At 40.1% G+C, this 24,814-nt stretch overlaps 1 protein-coding gene across 2 annotated transcripts in view; it reads right to left on the reverse strand.

Moving 5' to 3' along the window:
- GULP1 (GULP PTB domain containing engulfment adaptor 1) overlaps window positions 1-24,814 on the reverse strand; it is a 918,177-nt gene that overhangs the window by 158,564 nt on the left and 734,799 nt on the right. For both annotated transcript variants that reach the window (XM_075180055.1, XM_075180054.1), the window contains 2 exons: window positions 2,563-2,695; window positions 1,287-1,381 (listed from right to left, as the gene is read on the reverse strand). In XM_075180055.1, the coding sequence (XP_075036156.1) occupies window positions 1,287-1,381; window positions 2,563-2,695 (228 nt within the window). The remainder of the gene's footprint in view (window positions 1-1,286; window positions 1,382-2,562; window positions 2,696-24,814) is intronic.

Genomic DNA, 24,814 nt, shown 5'->3' on the forward strand with positions numbered 1-24,814 from the left:
AGATGCAACTCTTCCGATTGAGTTGGGAATACTGTCTATTGCCCTTAATGGTCCTGGTCTCTTGGCGTAGTGGAAGTCTGAACCCCATTCACCCTGCTCCTTCATCCACACCAAGCGGATAGACCAATGAGCAGCTCCTGAAGGAGTTTTCTCCAAAGCAGAATGTCAAGTTGCAAGCAACAGCAGGATTGCAGTACAGGTTCACACAGGACAGAATCACAATGGAGCTGGTAGGACACAACTCTCCAACACGAGCTTCCCTTACAGGCTCTTTTTAAAACATTCAAAATTCCCAAGTGGAAAAGTGCCACCCTGCAAGGTTATTCTAATGTTACTGGTTTTGTGAATGGCTGAGAGCTGGTCAAGGGCTGGAAATGAGTGGGGTGCATATTCTGTACCACATTGTAATCTCCCCTGCTGAGAAGCAACCCATAATTCCAGAGGAAAATAGCAGTTTAAACAAATTAACACAGGGCTTAATCCTAGTTGATGAAGAGCAACTCCCTCTTTTAACCCCTTCCATACTTTTATTACATATAAAGGGTTTTAGGTTTTAGCTGCTTCAAACTTCCTGTCTTCATGGCGGAAGGGATGGTTGCCAGGAAACAGTGTTGCAGCCATCTTATATTCCATCTGAAACACAAGCAGTCTAAATTGCTATATTTAGGAACTTGAGATTGTAATCCATATATTTCCACCCAGAGAATTAATAATATTTTTAAATATGAAAGTAATAATACTGATAGGGTCCATCAGAGTCCTCAGCAACCAGATGCTGTCTTGCACTGCATAGTGACAAATGGGGGATGGTAACTGTAACCCTATTTTGTCACAAAGGATATGATATGTCCCCTGTATGATGTAACCATACTCCCTCTGGTGCTGGCTCTAAGTGACAGCGAACACAAGTTCCCCTTTCCCTGAAGTTTATTCAATGTATTTTACATTTTTAGGCAAGTTATGTTTTATTGCAGCCCTTTCAAATGACTACAATTTCTCAAAAAGTTGTGTATCATTGATTAAAACTAATTAAGTAATTGCCTATGTGGCACCCAAATGAATAATAACTGCACATTACAACCACGCTTCATTCAGGATATCCTATTAATGTTATATTTTAAAATTCTACATACCAAGTACTCTTTAAATAATTATTAATTGTAAACATGTACCTAAATTTTTATAACTAGAGATTGAAATATACTTATATTAACTAAAAAATTTTTTGCAAAGTGGGAGACATTTTTCTGCATTCTGTTTATACTTGCTTTATTGAACAGACTTACCTGCATCTCGTCAAGTTTGGATTGTATGTCTGGTGTAAAATCACCCACTGCACAACAAAATGGGTCAAACGGTTCTGCTCCAAATATATCCTTTTCTACAAAACACAATATATGTAGATATGTTTATATAGTACTTTAATCAAGATGATTTAAATGTAAATAATGTAATGTTATAGCAATGAAACATATTAACATTGAAAACATAAGGACCTTGCATTCAAGAGTTTGTTAATGCTTATATGATTTTACAAATTATTGTACATTCCATTCTTGGGAACGGACCATGTCACATTATTTTTTCAGGTAATATATTGCTTGCTCCCCAATGAATGTTTACAAAAAAAAGTAAAAGTAAAAATAATATAAAGTAAAAACTTAAAAATTATAATATTATGCTGAATGAACTCAGAAGGTTTATATATTATGTAATATACATGGAATGTAACTCAACAGAAATAAATAATCTGTGTGAAAGTGACTATATACTGTATCATACAGCATAAAAAAAGCAATGAATGTGTTTTGTGTATACAGCTAGCAAGTTATGTTGATATTCAAGATGAGACTGAAAACTTCACTGACAAAGTAATAGCTACAGGACTCAATTTTGAAAAAAGTCAAATGAAACATATCTGAATTTTGTCCTTGCTGTTGTTTTTAACCTGTTTCACATTGTGTACAGTATAAAAGGAAGGTTCTCAGAAGTTAAATGAGGATCAATAATTAATTTGAGAAAAATGGGAGAATATGTTGAAGCAGATCACACATTGGAATCATACTTATATTCACCGACCAGCCAAAAAAGTAAAACCACCTGCCTAATATTGTGTAGACCCTTTTTTATATATATGTTCAGAATATATATATATATAAATAATAAGCAAAAGGCGCTTAGTGCATTTATATAAAAAAACACCAAAATTGTGACAATACTTATGCGTATATGTGTACCTCATACACAATAGGAATATAAAAACATACAAATTTACGCAGCAGGCAGCTCCTCAAAAAAAGCACTCATTTGCAAGTGCCCAAATAATTCTAAAAGACAAAAGGAGAGAGAAGCGCCACGCATAGTGTATTAAATGACCAACAGTTAGTCTTCTCAGTGTGACAATCATATATAAAATCCCATCTAGCATATTAATGTTAGATGTCATTGCCTTTATAGCATCACCATCTTGCCAGTATTCAATGTATATCAAAGTGACCAGATAATGTATGTTACATATTGACCAAATAATATTGTTATGTTTAATCAATCACAGTAACTTACTGATCTCAGCTGATCTGATGGGTAGAAGTTGTGTGCCATTTCGTGTAGGTGTGGTTGACTCAGGAGAGATTGATGTAAAAGGGACCATATCAAATATATCAGTGGAGGGAGATTTGGGTGTCACACTGCCAGCCTAAAATAAGTAGATAAATATGAGAACTAAATACCACACTAATACATATGTATCACATCCATCATGCAAATGATGAGTGAAGACATGCAAAACAATTTATATTCAAATATTTTTTTTTTATTACCTAGCACTACTGAAGAAGTGCATGAAAAAATTCTTTAAACTACAATCACACTAGTAAATAGCCCCACATGTTGCTATTCTTGGGCATCTTGAGACATTTAATGACATTTAACAACTTAGTAATATAAAATAATCGGTTGAGAAGTCTAAGTAGACAGGTTGATAACTATACTTGTGCTGAAAAAATCACATAGATTTTGCCAAAATAAAATTGTGACTTATTCAGGTTTTTAGTTTTATGGGTGGAGTCTATTAATAGAAGTGACTACATTGGATTAAAACTATAAAGGACTTGATTCAATGAGGCCGCATAAAAGAGAAGGCAACACTGTCTCTTCATTCATTCCTATAAAATAGAAGTTTATTACCATACATAAAATGTAGAAAAAACATTTAACTGGTAAAGTACAATGCAATGATTATTCCCTAATAATAAAATCCCTTCGTATGTAATGGAATGCTCCATTCTCTGTGGGCATCATCGCTGATTGGTCCACAGCCGAAACGAACGCCCATGTCTGAGTGTATAAAATGACAGGAGCCTGTATAGCGCCAAGGAGCGTGATAAGATGGCAAGTGAGGAGAAAGTGTCAGTGGCGGTTACGAGTGTGGAGAAGGTGTCAGTGGTGGTTACGGGTGAGGAGAAGGTGTCAGTGGGGGCTGCAGCTATGGAGACGGAGACAGAGTCAGAGATGGTGCTGGAAAGGCCAAAAAATGTTGAAAAAGTTAAGGTGGGGAATGGAGATACTCCAGAAGAGCAAAGAGCAAATCCAATGAGCCCAAAAGAGGTGGAGATGATGGTCAAAGTACTGGAGCAGTACGACTACGACATTAAAAAAGGTCAGTAGCACATGTAGTGTACCTGTTTGAAGGACTTTATTTCATTATAGTTTCACACGAAGCAATGTAAATGCCTAATTTGTAACATAAATTTTTTTTTTGTCAGAACGAAGAATTAACGGTGAAAAGGCCTGTTTAGATACCACTGATACCACTAATGTAACACCTGTTATCAAACAAGAAAAAAAAGAAAAAAAAAAAGAAGGTATTTCAGTGAACATGTATAGACAACTAAATGCTTTGGTCATATACCTGTACCGTTATAATACCTGAAATGGCGCCTGTTTTCCAGAATATCTGAAGGGTAAGCCTGCTATTATTGCGATTGCGCCACAGGGACCACAACATAAACTGATCTCGAGCAGTGTGCAAGGTGAGAAAATGAGAGTATTTCTGGCGTTGGATATAAATTACAGATATAGAAGTTTAATGGTAAACATTTTTTATTTCCTTGTTGAGTAGGTAAAGAATTCAAAGGGAATAGAAACCTAAGCGACATCAAGAAAAAAATTAAAAACCTTGAGAAAAAATTTGTTAAAATGTGTATGCTGTTTGGAACTGTTCTTCCACAAACCAGTAGCACCCTTTAAGTGTAATACTATTTTTTTCACTTGCCATATTCTGCAATAAAAAAAAAAATATTTTTTTTTCCTGCATGAACACTGTGTGCTTTATTCTGGGTATTTTACAAATATTAGTTAATAAAGGTTAATATGACTTTATAACTTTAATATTTTATAAAGGTTAAAGTTTATAAAGGGTAAATATGAATAGATTCCCAACATAGATGCAAAGGGTAATAACACACGTGCTTTATACAAGTGTAATGGTCTGTAGCCAGACAGGTGCAATATACATATATATAAAACACAAGTCTGTGATGTGTGGATACCGCACCACGTGGGACTGGGACAGACATCAAAAATTTACATACACACGCCCCCCAGGTCGAGGAAGTATCGGAGGATTGTCGTGGATCGGTCGGAAGTTTATACACACTACACAACGGAAACGAGATTGGAACGAAAATATTTAATGGTACGACCAACCAAATGAGGCGACAATCGTCCATTTGGGCAGACTTTGGACCATCATGTCACTACACACACTGACCCAACTTTTGTACGAGCGGTCGTATGTCGGCTCGTAGTGTAGTGTGTACCTAGCTTTAGTTAATACTCCAAACCACAAACCTTATCTCCCAAAACACACTATTCTGCTCCATAATTTCTTCTCCTGTGAAGCTCCTAACAATGCTAAAAATAAATACAAGGTCAACTGAAAGTGCAGACATTGTAGCATATTTACCATTAAATGTGTATTTGACTGGGAAAATAGTAGAGATGCTCAATGACCCCCGTGTTTTGGTTTTGGATCTAGATTAACTTCATGTTTTGGTTTTGACAAAACTGCCCTCGCGTTTTTTGGTTTCGGTTTTGGATCTGTATTTTTTTTTGAGAAATTGCTAAAATATGTTAGAATCACATAATTTTGCTCTTTTGTTGTTTCTACATTATTATTAATCTCAATATCACTAATTTCCAGTTATTTCCAGTCAATTTTGACCACCTCACAGGTTACAATATACTTTTGATTCACTTTCGGTCAAAGACTGCAGCGAGCACAAACACATGGCAGTTCACAGGACATCTAGGAAACATTTTCACACAGCAGTTCCAGAAAAAAAAGAAAAGTGGTGCAAGATGGAATTGTCCTTGGGCCCTCCCACCCACCCTTAAGTAAGATAGTGAAAAGGACATGTACGGTTTAACAAACGAGGCAATCCACCGACAAGGAGTGCCACTTTTGTGGTTGAAGTGCTTGGTTTGTTCAGGCCCCCAAAAAACAAGCTACCAATAGCTTATCTGCCTTAAGACCAACAGAGGCAGGATAATAAATATGTCTAGTTTAAAAAACAGCTAACACACCTGAGAAAACAAATGGGTGTGTCACCGGCCCCTGCAGATGAAGATTTGCAAAATGAAGACGAGGAGATCGCCGTCACCCAGAGTACATGGCCGGTACAGTGAAACTGAGAATGGCTCATTAAATCAGTTATGGTTCCTTTGATCGCTCCACCAGTTACTTGGATTACTGTGGTAATTCTACAGCTAATCAATGGCGACGAGCGCGGACTCCCCCGGGATGCATGTATTAGACGAAGACCAATCCGGGGTGCCGAGGCAGGTTGAAGATGGTGAACCCAGTGAAAAATAAAATACGTGGAAAACAAACTTCATTCTAATAGAATATTAATTCAACCCTGCAGGAAACCAACATTACAGAAGTCCCTGTAACATAAATGTCAAAAACAAAGATGTAAAAAAAAGCTTTTACCTTTTTAAAGAAAAAAAACCACATCTTTAATAAAGGTGGAACTTTGCTGTAGAAAAACATAAAATTGCCAACATGTCATTTAGCCCAAATATTAATAAGCATTCTAGCATCAGCTAGCTTCTGTCACACTTCACAAACGGAACCCAATAGCCAGGTAGTTCTGTAGTAAACAGGATTTATTTTGATATAGAAATAAATCTTAAATGTCCAGCAAGCAAGTCCAAAGTATCAACAAGATAAATATCTTGTAGAGGTATCAAGTAATTGTATTCCAAATCAAAAGGGAGCAAGGTTCTGTGGAAGCATTTGGTTCAGACACAAACACAATACTCGAGCAAAGGCTGCATAACAGGAAGTGCCTTTTCTAGGCCCAAACAGGAAATGAGATCCAAGATGGAATCTTCCTGAGACAGTTCTGGCCATGTTGGATAAGGGCTATTGTAAGGGCAAGTTCATATCAGAGATCCAAGATGGAAACTTCATAAGGCAATCACGGCCATCTTGAATGAGGGAAAATCTAAGGGCAAGAACATAACAGCTTCCTTCTCTCAGCTAGATGCATACTACATTGTCATCATCCTCACCCTCATCAGTGTGTACATCATCATCACTCAATACTAATTAATCCCGGGTGGTATCCACCATTACAGAAATCTCTGTACTTTGATCTAAATGCCAGTAAAGGCCTTCCTTGTGAAATTTGTAGTTCAATTTACTACAGAGCTGTCACGATTTTTGGGCAATTATTTTAGACCAGACCAAATGTCAAAATGTTCTGCTGATTCATCTGCATCATCCTTGGGTCTCTTAGAAAATCTTAGTTGTTTTCCCTAGCAGAAGTAGCCTGAGAAACTGAAGTAGGGGACGCCGTTGTGTAAGGTACCACTTCATCTGTCAACTTGCTTACCAGGAGCTCATTGCATCTCTTGCGATCTGGGACAGTGGGAAGTAAAGAGAAGACATAGCTCTTAAACCTGGGATCAAGCATAGTCACCATAATTTAGTGATACAATTTCCAGAAGTTTATAACTCTTCGATCCTGACAAAGCGATTAAAGTACTTCATTTGCATACTTAGCGTAATTTCTTTGTTTCATCTCATCCTTCGATTTTTCAAGGTGCTTTTCCAAAAGTCTAATTAAGGAAATCACTTTGCCCAAGCTAGGAGTGTCTGAACTCAGTTCAAAGGTGACTACTTTAAATTGTTTCAGCACCTTGCAGAACATAGAAAGTATTCCCCACTGCGCTGGACTAAAATACTTTCCACATCCTTTCCCAATGTCATGGCTTGTGGAGTAAGCCGGGATGGCTTTTCACTGTTCCTCCATTCTCACATGCATATAAAGTGTGGAATTCCACCTTGTTACCACCTCTTGCTTCAGTTGGTGGCAGGGCAAAATAATTTGTGCTTGCAGCTGATGCAATTTCCTACATGCTGTTGCAGAATGCCGAAAATGTCCCGAAATTTTACGGGCCACAGACAGCATTTCCTGCATGTCCCTTTCATTTTTCAAAAAACTCTGTACCACCAAGTAGATTGTGTGAACAAAACACTGAATGTGATGGGTTTCACCCAGCTGTAACTCTCACAATATTGGTGTTGTTACTATAAATGACATATCCTCAGGAGTGTCCAAACGGGATAAGCCAATTTGTAATGACATCCCTTAGTTTTTCAAGCAGATTGACATCGGTATGCCTCTTAGTGAAGCCGCTGATACACAGAGTAGCCTGCCTTTGAATATTCTGGCGTTGTTGGGTACATGCTGCGTCTGTTCCTGTTGCTGAAGGCAATTCACCAACCCAGTGGGCAGTCACATTCAGAAAATCTTTAGTTTTCCCAGTTCCGCTTGTCCACATATCTGTGGTTAAGTGTACAGTGGGTAGAATGGCATTTTGTAGCCCAATAATTAAATTTTTACGAACTGTCTCGTAGAGGTGAGGAATAGCTTTTCTAGTGAAATGGTGTCGCGGTGGCATTTGGTAACGGGGACACAAGACCTCTAGTAACTGTCTAAAACCAGCTGTATTAATAGTGGAAATTGGACGCAGATCTAATACTAGCATAGCTGCCATGACGTCTGTGATCCACTTTGCAACTGGGTGACAGCTTTCATACTTGCTGCCTCTTGCAAAGGGTTTTTTAACAGTCAATTGTTGTAAACTACTAGTAGTCTTCTTCTTGGTCTACTTCTGGGATGAAGATCCAACAGCAGCAGCATGACTAACACTCAAGAATCTTTCAGAGGAATCCTGGATAGGGGAAAAGTCAGCTAGCCTTAGCAACTTGGATGCAGGACTAACTCTGATCACTAGTGAGTATATTGATGAGGACAGTGTTGTCGGTGTGGCTTTACAAAGGCTACAAATGGCTAGACAACTGTTGTCAGGATTGGGTAAAAATAACTGCACACATAAGAGGTGGGTTTTTTGGTATTATGCTCAGACGTGACAATGACCTTCTTCTTATCACTGGCAAGAACAGCTTTCACTGGTGCAGGACTTACACAAACAACATCATCCTCCTCATCAACATCAACATTAGCACCGTTGTCAGCTACCCAAATATCCCCCTCAATCTGTTGCATATACAAAGTGGTATCCTACATTTGTGTATCACCAGGAATGTCATTGCAACATGGCTTATCCCGCTTGGACTCTCCTGAGGATATGTCATTTGTGATAACGCCACCAATATGTGACAGCATTACATCGGGGAGAATTCCATCTCATTCCCTGTTTTGCTGACACAATCAACTTGGTGATACCGAGCTTTTTAAAAAATGACAGTGACATGCAGGAGATGCTGTCTGTGTCCAGAAATAATTTGGGTCATTTTCAGTATACTGAAACAGTATGTAGGAGATTGCAGCTGCTGTATGAAGAATCGAATTTGAGGGGGAATGTACTTTAGTCCAGCACAGTGGAGAATACTTTCCGTGTTGTACAAGGTGCTGAAACCATTCGAAGTAGTCAGCTGTGAATTGAGTTCAGGCACTGCTAGCTTGAGTCAAGTGATTCCCCTAATTAGACTTTTGGAAAAGCAGCATGAGATACTGAAGGAGGAGATTAAACAAAGCAATTATGCTAAGTATGTTGGAGTGGTATTCCTTTTACCGGTATGGTAACCATTCAAGAGATTATAGAAATAAGCATGGGCAGATGTATGGTTATGAATGTTTCCCTAATGGGATAGGTCCTGTTCCTGAAAAATATCTACTGGTTCACAGAACAGACGGGCAGGAAATGCCTTTTTGTGGAAATTGAATCTTATCTTTTTACGGGCCAGAGTTTGTTTCAGGGGTGATTTTAACACCACTATTAGGCCACAGGATAGGGAAGGCTTGTGGATATCACTGGGCTCTGATGCAGGTTTTCTATTTTGTATGGTAAGTCAGTCTAGGCTGGTGGATGTGCACATTAATCGCTCCCCAGACCTCACAGGGTTCACCTTTTCTAGAGGTAGAAGTAGGTCAAGAATAGATAGGCATTGTGTTAAAGGAAGCTCTGTCACATTAACTCCAGAGGTAGAGTTCTCAGATCATGTTTATCTTCGTGTATCTTTAAATGGTGCAGACACTCTGCAGAAAGACCTGGGATGTGTTGCATATTAATTCCATTCTTCTGGGGGATAAGAAGGCTAGACAACTCAAGAAACATTTTTGGACACAGGCTGGGGTATACCAATGTGGTGGGAGGATTTCAGAAAAAGAACTCTGCTTTTTTTAAGGAACTGGCGGTTCAGAGGAATTGGTTAAAAAGGAATGTCTGCTTTTAAACCAAACCTAGAATTCCTGATTTTTGACAGTGGAGATAGTAAGGAAATCTGGGTAAATTCTCAGATAAAGAAGTGCCAGTTTGATCGGTATGCCTCTCTGATTTTGGAAAGGACTTTCGGTAAGTACCACTCTTTAGATCCCTACCATAACTGTAAGGGATTGGTTAATGCATTTCGGAAACTGTGTGATGACAGAGGAGTCCTCGGGAAAGACCAGAGAGGTATCTTGTCAGTTGTGCACTCCTTATACTCTGGTCTTTTGCTAGGAAATCACTTATCAGAGAGAGGATGGAGGGGTTTCTGAGGGGCGTACCTGGGCTTGGTGGCCATCAAGCTTCTCAAGATCTCTTGGATTTTGTGATAATGGAGGATGAGGTTAGGGGGGCAATTGATAATTTATCAAATAATAAGTCCACCCTTATTTTATTAAGCAAGCGGAAAGACCTATCCAGGATTGAGAATTGGCAACCCATCACCCTGCTCAATTCACATAGGAAGATTCTGGCAAAGGTCATTTTAAACAGTAATATGGAAGATTCAAGCCTTTTGCCTTCCCCTTCTCAGACACTGTACACTGAAGGGTTGAAGCATTTTTGGTGCAGTGCTTGGCGTCTGGGAGGCTGTCGAGTTGTGCAGGGCTGAGAAGTGGAGTAAGTAATTTTTGGCACTGGATCTAACTAAAGACCTTGATAATGTTAATCATGAATACCAATCGGCACTTCTTGGAGGTCTGATCTGCCAATGAAAGCGATTTATTGGCTAGGTACAATTTATAGGCAGGCCGAGAGCTTCCTATTAGTGAATGGTTGGGTGGGTCCAACTTTATAGGTGTCATCGGGAGCCGGACTCTATGTATTACTGATTGACGCTTTTATCAGGAGTATTTGGAATGGTATAATGAGTAGAGTGCAGCTGAATGTGGATGTTCTCTTGAAGGTAGTGCCCTATGCAGGTGCTGTCATGGTTGTCCTGTTAAACATGGATGTGGTGCGTGGCATTGAAAATTTGATCTGTGAGTATTCTAAAGCTTTTGGGCTCATAGATAAACCAGGAGAAGTATGAAGTTCTCAGGTTTGGAGAGAAGAGGCAGCAGTTTTTCCTTCCGGATGTGCTCCTTCAGGCCAGTTGACAGGGTAAAATCTTAGGCATCTGATTTAGTTTGGGTGATTATGCCAAGCAAAATTGGGAATTGAAATTGGCAGAAGTCACCTCTATGGTGGAGAATTGGAAGAAGTGGAAGCTGTCCTACAGAGCACAGATTGATTTGATCAGGACTGCCTTGATCCAAGTTTTTTGTATGTCAGTTACATATGTCTGTTGTCAAAATCCATAAGGTTCAAAGTCAGTTCCTTATTCTTTCAGTTGTTATTGTGGAATAAGTTGAACTTAATCAAGTGGAATGAAGGTAGCCTAGGAATGGTAAACCCAGTTCTGTACTTTAGTACTGCCTTTTTGAAAAATCATCTCGGGAGTCTATATTTGGGGTTTTCCCCTTGGTTGATAACTGGATTTCAGGTCTGGGCACAGCCCTTTCTCAAAGCATGGTTGGATGGGAGTTTTAAAAATAAAGTCTTTGAGTTAAGCATTGATACCTCCCGGCCTATGTGACTATGGTTTAAAGATGACAAGGAATGGCTGATTGAGGTGGGTGAGCAGAAAACTCCTCTTGGTGGGTGTTGGAGAAGAGAAATTTGCAAACTAACATTTATGTGCCCCTGTTTCTAAAGGACTGCCAAGGTGATATGTGCTCAAAGGGTTAGTCTTTGGTGAAATCAAAGCGAATTCCTCTGAAATTTTGAGATCTCACTTGACTTGCAGTTCATGTAAGGCTCAATTAATATGGTACCCAATTATGACCTGTGACTGGATCACTTACAAATGACTTATGGTATAAATTTATTTAAAGGAAATAGTGCAGGGCGCTTATTTATATAATTGCCTATGCACTCATTTTTTATATTTTGTATATTTTGATATAGGAAATCGTTATTTCTGAGACCAGGGTAGAAAATTAGCTTTTTCTGTTTTAACCTTGCAAAACGAAATTCCTTATTTCTGATGTATATATCTGATAAAATGAGCCTTTGTCTAGAAAGTCTTTGTGTATCGTGATGTGGGGAAATTACATGTTTGGGGTTTGCACCTTTTTTTGGGCATGTGTATTTTGCGCATGAAGTATTTTGGGCATGTATTTTGCACATGAAGTATTTTGGGCATGAAGTATTCATGTGAATCAGACCTTTTGACTTGCTAGATTTCCTGTGTCTAAAAACAAGATGCAGGACATCACAGCATTTCTAGAATTTCACAGATAAGTGTAAATATTGTTAGCTTTGCAATGCATGTAAATCCATGTTTGTGTAAATACATTGCATCCTGGACTGCATAGTGGAGTGGCCCGGGAACCCAATTTGGTACCGGGGCCACAATACCTCCTCCAACCATGGTACAGACCATTCATCATTGAGATCCCATCAAGTATGTTAAAGACAGACAGGGTCGAAGAGTTATTGGTTGACTTTGTAAACCAAAAAACTGTCCCTGTTGCACATAGTCGTGCAATGAAGACTGACTTTTTCATTTAAAGGCACCATCTTTCAAGTGTAGTGTTTGTAAGTCATATTATACTTTTGGTAAAATTTGTTTATTTTGTTCCTCTTTATGGTAACTACTAATAGAATTAAAGTATTAAATAGAAGCGGCAGTTCCTCTTTATGGCAATTAGTAATAGAATTAAAGTATTAAATAGAATTAAAGTATTAAATAGAGTGGTATAGAGTGGTAGTGTGGTATAGAGTGGTCCCCACAATATAATAATAAAACCCTCAACTGGTCTGAATTCCAGCAAACAAGTATCTGGACTGTGTAGTGGGGTGGCCCCGGTACCCAATTTGATACCGGGGCCACAATAAAATAAATACACCCTCAACTGGTCTAAATTCCACCAAACAAGTATCTGGACTGCGTAGTGGGGTGGCCCCGGTACCCAATTTGATACCGGGGCCACAATACCTCCTCCAAGTTCTAAGTGTAGTGTTTATAACATCTTAACAATACACTAATTCTAGCACGTCAAAACCTCTTGTTTTAAATAATGACAGGGCATTTAACTTTTGATTTAATTTATTGAATTTGTTGGCATTTTCTTTTACTTTTTGAACATGGCAAACGAATGTTGAATGGTCACATAATGCCAAAAAAAAAGTTGCAAGATGGAATTGTCCTTGGGCCCTCCCACCCACCCTTATGTTGTTGAAATAGGACATGCACACTTTAACAAACCAATCATTTCAGCGACAGGGCCTACCAAACAACTGTGGCTGAAATGATTGGTTTGTTTGGGCCCCCACACCAATAAAACAATTCATCTCTCCCTGTACAAACTAAACAGGCTCTACTGAGGAAAGATGTCGTCCTCATCCTCAACCTCTGATTCCTCTCCCCCTACAGTGTGTACTTCCTCCTCCTCACACATTATCAATTCGTCCCCACTGGACTCCACAACCACAGGTCCCTCTGTACTGTCTGGAGGGCAGTGCTGTACTTCATTGAGGAATTGATTATTCATTTTTATAAACATCATTTTTTCAATGTTGTGAGGAAGCAACCTCCTTCGCCGCTCACTGACCAGGTTCCCCGCTGCACTAAAAACTCTTTCCGAGTACACACTGGAGGGGGGACAACTCAGTTAAAACATAGAGCCAGTTTGTACAGGGGCTTCCAAACTGCCCTTTGGAGTTCTACCACGTCACTACCTCTAGTTAATTTAGATTGCAAGGCTTGTAAATATAAATACTTTGAAGATAAAAAAAGCAGGCTGCACAGACTGTGGAGCTAGAAAGTTAAATTAAATGGACCACGTTACTTTGGTGGCTATCTATGCCCCCCCCCCCCCCCCGCCCTACACTTGTAGTTGAATATAAATAAAGCAGCCTGCATAGACTGTAGAACTAGAAATTCAAATATACAAAGAAATGGACAAAGGCAGTTTGGTATCTGTCTGCATCAGATCCCCTCTCCACTAGGAGTAAAACAGAAAACTTTTCAGCCGTTATATAATCTAGAATATAAATAGAAATTGAGAAAGGCAATTTGGTATCTGTCTGCATCATAATCATCAACATCCTCCTCAGCGCCAGCTACATCAATATCCTCCTCCCGGTGTACAACATTCACACCTTCATTAGCCAAATCTGTAACTGGACTGTGGGTGATCCGTCCAACATATGCAGAGGGCGTGCTGCAAATGCTGGATGGAGTCACCTCTTCCCGTACAGTGATGGGAAGGTCAGGGTTCACAACCAACAACACCCTTGGACTCGCCTTGGGGATTTGTGATGTCATCTGTTTAGAAGACAGAGTTCTTTGCTGTTTTGTTGTTGTTGCTGACAGCATAACTCTCTTAAATTTTTTGTAAGGGGGGGAGGAGGAGGGCTTAGATCCTTGGGTGAAGCTGGACCACTAGTCATGAACACGGGCCAGGGCCTAAGCCGTTCCTTGCCACTACGTGTGGTAAATGGCATATTGCCAACTTTACGTTTCTCCTCAGATGATTTTAAGTTTCTCTTTTTGCTATTTTTGGAGAACTTGGGCTTTTTGGATTTTACATGCCCTGTACTAGGAGATTGGGCATCGGGCTTGCCAGACGACGTTGATGGCATTTCATCGTCTATGTCATGACTAGTGGCAGCAGCTTCAGCATTAGGAGGAAGTGGGTCTTGATCCTACTTTATCCTCCAAATTTTGGTTTTCCATTATATGTAGCACAAGAGAGCGTACCCCTAAGCCACACACACTCGGCAAAGCCTTTAAAAATTATATGCGGCACAGGAGAGTAGCACTGGACTTATACTGCTGAATCAGTGAACTTTGTAATAGCAGTACCACTGGACTTATACACTGCTGAATCAGTGAACTTTGTAATAGCAGTACCACTGGACTTATACTGCTGAATCAGTGAACTTTGTAATAGCAGTACCACTGGACTTATACACTGCTGAATCAGTGAACTTTGTAATAGCAGTACCACTGGACTTATACACTGCTGAATCAGTGAACTTTGTAATAGCAGTACCACTGGACTTTTACTGCTGAATGTGTGAACTTGGTAATATTGCAGTACCAATGGGCTTATATACTGCTGGATTGGTTTTGCAAATTTGGTTATAATTATTTTTTTTAAAAAATTTTTATTTTAATTTTTTTTATAACTTTTTTTTTATTGTTTAAAAAATTGGGAATAATGGGGAAATAACTATGCCCTTAGAAGCACAGAGCATAGGACACAGCACCACTGGACTGAACAGGACACGGCACAGGACCCAGCAGCACTACTGAACTCAGCAGGACAGAGCACAGGACACAGCACCACTGGACTGATACTGCAGAATGTGTGAACTTTGTAATATTGCAGAACCACTGGACTTTTGCTGCTGAATGTGTGAACTTGGTAATATTGCAGTACCAATGGGCTTATACTGCAGGATTGGTTGTGCAAATTTTGTTGTAATTAAAAAAAAAATTAATTAGTTTTTTGTATTTTTTTTAAATAACTTTTTTTTATTTTTTTAAACACTTGGGAATATTGGGGAAATAACTATGCCCTTAGAAGCACAGAGCACAGGACACAGCACCACTGGACTGAACAGGACACAGCACAGGACCCAGCAGCACCACTGACCTCAGAAGGACAGAGCACAGGACACAGCACCACTGGACTGAGCACAGCACAGCACAGCACAGCACAGAACTTAACTGAACAGCACAGAACTTAACTGAACAGCACGAGATATAGCAGGACAGAGGACCACCTAACACACCCTCCCTCTACCCTGATCAATGCCCGAGTGAAGATGGCAACGACTAGCGGGGAATTTATAGGATCCGAGTATCGCGAGATCCGACAACGGGATTATGAGTCAGAGCCTCAGTTTCAGATTTGAATTTGGCGCCAATACCCGGATCTGTCTCGGATCCCACTCGGATCGGCAACGTTCAGGTGGGCTCGGATTTCATAAATCCGAGTGCGCTCATCTCTACATATTGTCTGTTACTACTTATTGTATGATATTATTGATTTCAGGCGTATTCTGATTTTAGCAATTTAATAACAACATGCAAAAAACACACAAAACAACACCTCATGAAATTATAATAAGGATTTAGAGTTACACAAGGTCTTAGGATGCTGTATTCATTGTTACATTTTGGATGAGTGTTTTTGAAATATGGAGGAGTTAGATGCAGTCCTGTTGGTAGTCTAGAGTCAGGAGAATTCTATAGAGCAGATATCTAAACATGGAACTGAAGCTTCGTTATTACACCAGAAAAATGTAAAGGATTTCTCAGCTACATTTTGCTCATGACTGGACCTTATATGGAGAGGAATCAAAGGAAACAAAGAGGATTTAGACAGTAAAGTAGCAAATATTTAAGTAAATGAGATTAAAAGGGTTCAGCAGATGGACATAGGAAAAAAACAATAACAAATTGATCAGTGTTGTAGACATGCCATTAAACCTACTTGTAGTTCTAGTTTCACAGCATACCATATCATGGTATCACAACTTAATATATATTGTGGGTGGTGGAGTTTACTGTACATCAAAAGTATACTTTTTTGTTTGATTTAGAAACAGAACGAAATGCTAAGTTAAAACTCATTTGATGATAATAACCCATGAGATGATATATAAACAAAAAGGTTAAAAAGAGATTTTTAGTCCATGTTTGATTTGGAAAACAAATGTGAACTCACTGGGGTGGAAAAAAAGTGAATTAAAGTGTTCCAAAAAGAGATTAAGTCAAAATCAGCAAATCTGTTTTCCATCCGAGTTCCTCAAAAAAACTATTTATTTATTAGAAAGAAGTTGCATTTAGTTGTAGTTTCACAAACAATTGGAAAAAGAACACAAGCCTTCCTCATTTCTGTAAACAAAACATGTTTCGTAAAGGCATGATATGCTAAAGTACTAGATTGTAAATATATTACATTGTTTTCATATTTCAGCCCAAGGAACATAAACTGTTAGATCTGCTAGACCACAGGGCAAATTCTGGTTTGGTACCGTCTACTGTACACTAAAACTATACCTTTTTGTTTTAATTAGAAACAGACTTTAATGTAAATGCAAAAACCATGGGATGATGATTGTGAATATTTATAAATAAAAGTAAAACTATTTGATAATAACTAACACCAAATGTAGAAAACACCATGGGCCTGATTCATTACCAAACACAAAACGAATGTAAAGAGCGAATTTGAAGATACTTTGCTCTAACAGACAATACACCTCAAAATTCGTCCAATATATATGTATAATATAAAGTCACAAAAGAATGCACCGATTAAAACAACTATTCAATGAATATCACCGGTTATTAATATAGTATTAATTGAAAAAAACATTAAAAATAAATAAGTTGTTTTTTTTCCCACTTTTCCCCCTTAAAAAACATTTATTAGGAAGTTATGAATGTCTACTGTATATAAAATATATTTTTTTACAGTTGCTCCTGATTGCAAACATACAGTATATTGGCACTTACTTCCGTCCTGTAGCTGGTGCAAGTGATACAACATTAATGCTTGAACATGGCACGCCTTTACTATATATTGACTACGTACATATACATATTCTCAGCTCCCTGCCCGTCCCATCCCTGAAATCATAGGCTATAGTAAGGGCATACTTGCCAACTTTCCCGGAATGTCCAGCAGAGTCCCGCATTTTGCGAGAGTCTCCCGGACTCCGGGGCGAGTGTGGCAATCTCCCGAATTCTGCCCACTTCACTAGGAAGTGCCCCACTTCCTAGTGAAGTGGGCAGAATTAGATCGCAAACGCCGCGATTTCCGGTGAATCGCGGCGTTTGGTGCTTTGGCATTTTTGCCGTTTGGCAGAAATGACGCGATTTTGGCTGCCCCACCCCCCTCACGCCCACCTGCACTAGCTGGCTCCCGGAAGAGAGCTGAAGAAAGTCGGTAAGTATGAGTAAGGGTCCTTTGCGCTCGAAGATGAATTGGAAGCAAGTCACTGTGAATATTAAGAAATTCTTTGGTTTGTTACAAAGGAAACATGTACCATAATCCTATTTAGAATTTTGGGGTAAAAATAACAAATGTTAATCAATTAGACTCTTCATACTGTTATTTGCTATGGATTGATTAGTTAAGGCAATCAAAGTTTTGATTTTTTTTTGTTATATTTACTTTTGGAAGTTTCTAAAACTTTTTATTGGCTTTTGCAGTCTCTCCATTATGCACTCCTCACAGTTACCCACAAAGTCAAAGAAAGAAAAATCAGAAACAAAAAACTACAATGAAATAAAATGTTAAAGACTTGTTGAAAAAAAAAAGGTTTATGCATAACCATCAGCACTGAACACATTCTATTAAAATGTTTTAGTTACACAATGAAATGTTTTGAAACACCAAACAATTTGGCTGTTCTTTACATTACATTATTTTTATTTTTGCAGAAACTGAATTTTCTGCCCACCTACCAACTACCCAGTCTATCACAACAGTAAACTAGATAATAATCACCTACTGAAAAGCAAGGGGAAAAGCACTGGTTTTGAAATGGACAGTGAAAAATAAATAGAAAAGCAATTGCAGAGGATTTACTGTGGCTGAATATTACCAACTGGTTTGGGCAACAATTTTGTGAGCAAGGGACTGAAGTGTTGGAGATGGAGCCAGAAGCAGTCCTAGCTGTGTTGAGCCGCAGCGGCTCTCTCAGCTCTGTTCCGGATCATTTTCAGGCAGCAATGGCAACAGCTGCAATGTGACTTACGGTTTCTCGTCTTTGCCATCACCTAGGCAACGGCCAGGACGTTCTCATTACTAGTGCAGCGTCCGGGCAAATGGGCAGCTAGGCGATTGTGCAATTAACATAACTATTTATTATACAGCCTGGGCAATAGGAGTGCTGGACTAATTCATTAAGCAGGCCCTGCGGCTCATTTTGACTATGCTTCTCCTGTCCCCTGATTGGACACTCTGGCTATGTAAGACAGGGAGAGCTTAGCCTCCCTGCTAGTTATAGCGTTCCTGTGTCTGAACACATTGCTCACCATCTCTGTTCCTGAATTTCCCTTTCTTCTTTGGATTGACACTCTTGGTGACCTATTAGCTTGACCCTGGACTCTGCTTGAACTCCTGTGCCCTTTGATCTCTGTCTGTTTTTGGAATACCCGTGTTCACTACTTGCCCTGAGCTTTTGCCTGTCTCCTGGTTACCCTGCTCGCATCTGACCCACGACTCTTGGACTGTATCTGGTGTCCACCTCCAGTATTCCAGTTAATATCTATATGGTGCCACGGTTTATTCTTATAAGCTTCTACTACTATAGCGCTAAGTCCTGAGGACATCCGAGTACCTCCGAACATACTAGTTCTATGGGAAAGGCAGCTGTTATAGGCAAAGATCTCTTCAAGTCTGGTTCTAGAAGCTCATCAAACAGCCATGACGCTTAACATTATAACCGGCCTTAACGGATTTAGAGGATTTTGTCTAATGGATCCCAGTCAAACTAACCTCAACCCTGCTCAGGTCCTAGCTGGCCAGATCCAGACTATTTCACAAGCGGTTCAGGAACTTTCGCTCTGGTTGTCCGCCCAGGAGGAAGCCTCTAATGCCTCGTAAGCCACCCTGGCACCTGCAGTAGAGCCTAAGTTGAACTTACTGGTCCAATTCTCCAGGGACAGAACACTGTTCCGGAATTTTAAGGATAGCTGCAAGCTCTATTTTCATCTTAGACGCTGCTCCTCAGGCTCAGAATAACAAAGGGTCAGCATTGTTATCTACCTACTCCAAGGAGACCCTCAGTCATGGGCTTTTAGTCTTGCCCCAACCAGTCCTATTCTGCAGTCTGTGGTTGCCTTTTTTTAATGCCCTGGGCCTCTTGTATGATGACTCTTACCGGATTGGCTCTCTTCTTCCACATTGTAATTTTGACTGTGCCCTCATGTTAATTCCAGGATCTACTTTGCCCTAAGGGAGGTGGTATTTACTCTCTGGTCTTGAAACTAATCAATGCAGGACTATGTGGACGAGAACCTACAGAAAGGATTTATGAGGCTTTTTAGTCTCCTGTATGGGTTGTTATTTTTTGTGTGTCAAAGAAGTATTGCAGGTTACGCCTTTGTTTTGATTACCGGAGTCTTAATAAGATCACGATAAAGAACACCTATCCGCTTCCACTCTTCTCAGTCTTGTTTGATCAACTAAAAGGTGCTACTATCTTCACCAAGATTTGTCTTTGCGGGATATATAACCTTATCCGCATTAGAGAGGTGTTACGCTCAAGAGTACACTCAGTCTAGATTATCACAGGCCTAGCAAGACGCGGATTGTAACAGCCCCCTGGTCTTCATCAGGAACCACCACAAGGTGGGATGGGTTTGGCTGCTCGGAGACTGCAGTTCGCGGCCCTTGGTTCGGTCTCTAGACTTGAGGGAGATAGGTGAAAAAGGCAATTCTGTAAGTAAATAAGGTAGTCCCTTAGGAGGGATGATGTGGAGCGATGCTCCATACAGCTGGAACTCTGCAGAGGGCTGATCCAGAAGGAGTAGTCAGGGCACCAGCCGGGCTCGGTACTCAGGACAGATGGCCGATAGCACACAGGGATGAGGCAAAGAGTAGTCAGGTCACAAGCCGGGTTCAGTACTCAGGTCAGATGGCTGCATAACAGAGGGAGAATCCAAGGAGGCTAACAGCAGGCAAGCTGGGTCTGGTACACAGGAAAATGATCAGCACACAGAAGATTCACAGGGACAGGCAGAACTTTGCTGGAGTCAGAGGAAAGTAACCTGTTGATCTGACACAGGTTAAAGTCAGAGCCTCTCTTTTATTCAAACTCCCTGTCGCGGGATCATGTGATGATCCCCGACATGAAGACATGTGATAGTCCCCCGAACCTGGAAGTGAGTAGCTGACAGAATAGGAGCGCGGAAAGGTAAGAATCCTTACAAGAGGGTGACGAGTGGAAAACAGCATTCAACACCCATTCTGACCATTATGAATACCTGGTCATGCCTTTTGGCATTTGTAATGCACCCGCTGTCTTCCAAGACCTCATAAATGAAGTTCTCTGTGACTTCCTTGGTCAGATCGTTGTTATGTACTTGGATGACATCCTGATATATTCACAGTTCTTTCATCAACATTGACTACATGGCAAACAGGTTCTACAGAGACTTCGAGATCATCACCTCTTCGCCAAGCTTAAAAAATGTGAATTTGAAGTCCGGAAGATATCTCTCCTAGGGTACATAATCTCCTCTACTGGATTCTCTATGGATCCTAGCAAAGTACAAGCCATCTTGGATTGGGTGCAACCACCAATCTGAAGGCCATCCAGAGGTCCTTGGGCTTTGCAAAATAATTATGGAGGATTCATTCATGCCTCTTAAGATCTGGCAGTTCCCATTGTTGCTCTTGCTTGTAAGGGAGCGGATCCTAGTAATTGGTTCTTAGAGGCTGTAACCTCTTTTGAAGCCCTGAAAAGGGCATTTGTCTCTGCTCCTGTCTTAAAACATCCCAATCCGGACTTATCCTTTGTACTGTAGGTAGATGCCTCTGATGTAAGTGCTGGTGCTGGCCTATCTCAAAAGGCCCCTTGTAATCATGGATTGCATCCCTGTGGTTATATTTCCGGTAAATTTGCTGCTACAGGATTCAACTATGATGTAGGAAATTGGGAAATTTTGCCCATCAAATATGCCTTTGAAGAATGGCATCACTGGCTGGAAGGGGCCATTCATATCATCTCAGTTATCACTGATCATAAAAACTTCAGATATATTGAGTATGTGAAAGGTATGAATCCCAAGGAAGCGCTGTGGACAATGTTTTTTTACCCCCTATCAATTCATTATTACCCACAGACTTGGATCCAAGAACATTAAGGTGAATGCATTATCTCAAAGCTTTGTTTCCCGTCAGTTACCTGCTCCTGAGTCTTTGCCTATTATTCAATCCTCTGTTATTCATGCTGGATTGATCCAAGACTTGGGTATAACTCTTAGAACATTTCAAAAGTTAGCTCAATTTTCTTCAGATGTCAGAGACTTTGAGCTTCACGGGCTCCCTGTGTCCTCCATAATCCAATTCAAATTACTCACCCTTAATTACAAAGCCCTCAACAACACCACCCCTTCATATATCTCAAATCTCATATCAAAATACTCACACTCCCGCCCTCTACCGCTGACCTGCGCCTCTGGTAGCCACTCTCACTTGCGCCTACAAGACTTCACCTGTGCTGCTCCCCACTTATGGAATTTCCTACTACGCCCAATCAGGACTTCTCACAGCCTTCAAATCTTAAGACGTTCTCCAAAAACCCATCTCTTTTTAAAGCTTACCTTATTCCTGATGATACTATTCACACTTATACCCCCTCACAGCTGTCCCAATCTCCAGTCTAAGGCACACTCTTTCCTCTTGTTTCAGCTGTGACCTCTTCCAGATAGAATGTAAGCTCTCTAATGAGCAGTGAACCCTTTGTTTTCATGTCTGTATTTATTTTGTCTGCCTTGTATGGCCTTGTTTTATGTATGGTCCTGTTTTGTGTATGTCCTGTCTTCCCTACTGTATGCTTTACAAATCTACGATAATAATAATAATAATAATAATAATAATAATAATAATAATAATAATAATGATAATAATAAGGGGTTACAAATACTTATTTAGCATTATAAATTGGAACAAGTAATTATTTATATATACACATAAGCCACTAATATTTATTTATTGAACATCTTGATACTACATGCCGCTATGCCGGCATTGTGCTTCTATGGACTACTCAAGGCTGAACTGAAGCTTTGCTTCATTCCTACATCGGATATGGATATAAATAAATGATGATGATGATGATGATGATATGCCTGGTTCTACCAACTGCTATCTAGAAATTAATTATTGTTGCATTCTTTTCCTGTATTGATCTGGTTTTCCCTACTGCTATTTAGCACTGAACTATTGCTGTGCTCTGTTCCCACATTGGCTGTGTTCGGTTCTAGCTGCTGTTATCTAGCATTGAAATTAGAGATGGGCGGGCTCGGTTCCCCGAGATCCGAATCCTACTGAATTTAGCCTATCCGAGTACCGAGCCGAGCACGCTTGGTACTCTCCCGTCCATTTGGATTCGAAATCGAGGCAAAACGTCATTGTGACGTATTCGTTTTCTGAGCTCGGTTCTCGCAAGATTTGAAAAACATAAATACCAGCCTCCACAGCAATCCATCGCCATTTGACAGAGTGAGAAAGCAGGGTTAGGTCACACTGACTATATCAGCACAGGGATAGTGATTGATTGTATTCAATACCATTGAAAGCTTAATACCAGTTGTTACAGCAGTAAGAGGAGAAGAGAGGAGGGTTTTTGTTCAGTTTCTGGCACTCCAAGTGCTTTTGGGGTGTCCCCCATTCTTTTGCATACATTTTTCTGGCTGTCAAAAGTCCTATTTGGCAGAAGTGTCTAAAAAATATATTTAGCACTCCCAAGTGCCTTTGGGGTGTCCCCCATTTTTTTGCATACATTTTTCTGGCTGTCAAAAGTCCTGTTTGTCAGCAGTCTAAAAAAAATAATATTTAGCACTTCAAATGCTTTTGGGGTGTCCGCCATTCTTTTGCATTAATTTTTCTGGCTGTCAAAAGTCCTGTTTGTCAGCAGTCTAAAAAAATAATATTTAGCACTCCAAGTGCTTTTGGGGTGTCCCCCATTCTTTTGCATTAATTTTTCTGGCTGTCAAAAGTCATATTTGTCAGCAGTATCTAAAACAATTTGTAGCACTACAAGTGCTTTGGGCTCAGAATGGATTCAAACCAGTCCACAGTGGCAAAGAGAGAAAGAGGCCTTCACCTTTCTCTATTAGTGGCAGATCCAAAAATGTTACCGAGTCTACAAGTGGTGCACAACTACCGTTACGCGTCAAAGCCGAGCTGCAAGATAACAGTAAGGCATTAGACGATAATGTTTGCTCTGAATCACAAATGACACCAATCGCTGTGGAGAGTCCATCCAACAGTGGGATTTCTAATTGTGAGCATTCTGTTAGTGTACCCATAAAGAGGGACTCTTTCAGCAGTTCTGCTGATGTGTGCATGAACAGCCCGAGTGTAGCCGGTGATACACAAATTGAGGATGCCACTATGGAAATAGAAGAGGATGAGGGGGAGATTTGTATAGACGACGAGGGCACTAATGAGGATGTTGATGAGGATGAGCTTGTTTGTGTCAGTCCTGCACCAGTGTCAGCAGTTCTGGCTCGTGACAAGAAAAAGGCCATTGTCATGCCAGGCAACAAAATAAAAAAATCCACTTCTTATGTGTGGAATTATTTCTACCCCAATCCAGACAACAACTGCATAGCCATTTGTAGTGTATGTCAAGCCACAGTCAGTCGAGGGAGGGACCTTACCCATCTTGGAACCTCGTCTATGTTACCCCATTTGACGAGAGTTCATGGCAAAGTGTTGGGAAAAGCTGACAATTATTCCAAAAAAATTACAAGCACTCCATCATCAGCTAGGACCCTCCGGTCACGGACATCCCGACGACGACAAAATACACCCACCACACCATCCTCATCAATATCTTCAGTAGCGCTCGGAGTTAGCCCTGCATCCCTGCATCCCACTTATTAAGGCTGGATGACTCTTGCACTATTATTTATTGCTCTGAAGAAAGCATTAGTCCCACTGCTGCTGCTGTTGCTACTGCTGGGGGTGAATCATCAGCCCAGAGGAAGGTGAAGAAAAAGTGCAGTCCTACATTTCAACAATTAACTGTGAAACAATCATTTGCTAAGGGAAGCAAATATGACAGCAGTCACCCAGTCGCCAAGCGAATCAAAGATGCCATGGCTGCCATGTTAGTGTTAGATCTGCGTCCAATATCCACAATAAACGCAGCTGGTTTTTCACAGTTAATTGAGGTTTTGTGTCCGCATTACAGAATTCCATCGCAACACCATTTTTCACGTAAAGCTATTCCACAACTCTGCCAAAAGTGTGTACAAATGTAG

The sequence above is a fragment of the Mixophyes fleayi genome, chromosome 7 (genome assembly GCF_038048845.1).
Source record: "Mixophyes fleayi isolate aMixFle1 chromosome 7, aMixFle1.hap1, whole genome shotgun sequence".
Lineage (NCBI taxonomy): Eukaryota > Metazoa > Chordata > Amphibia > Anura > Limnodynastidae > Mixophyes > Mixophyes fleayi.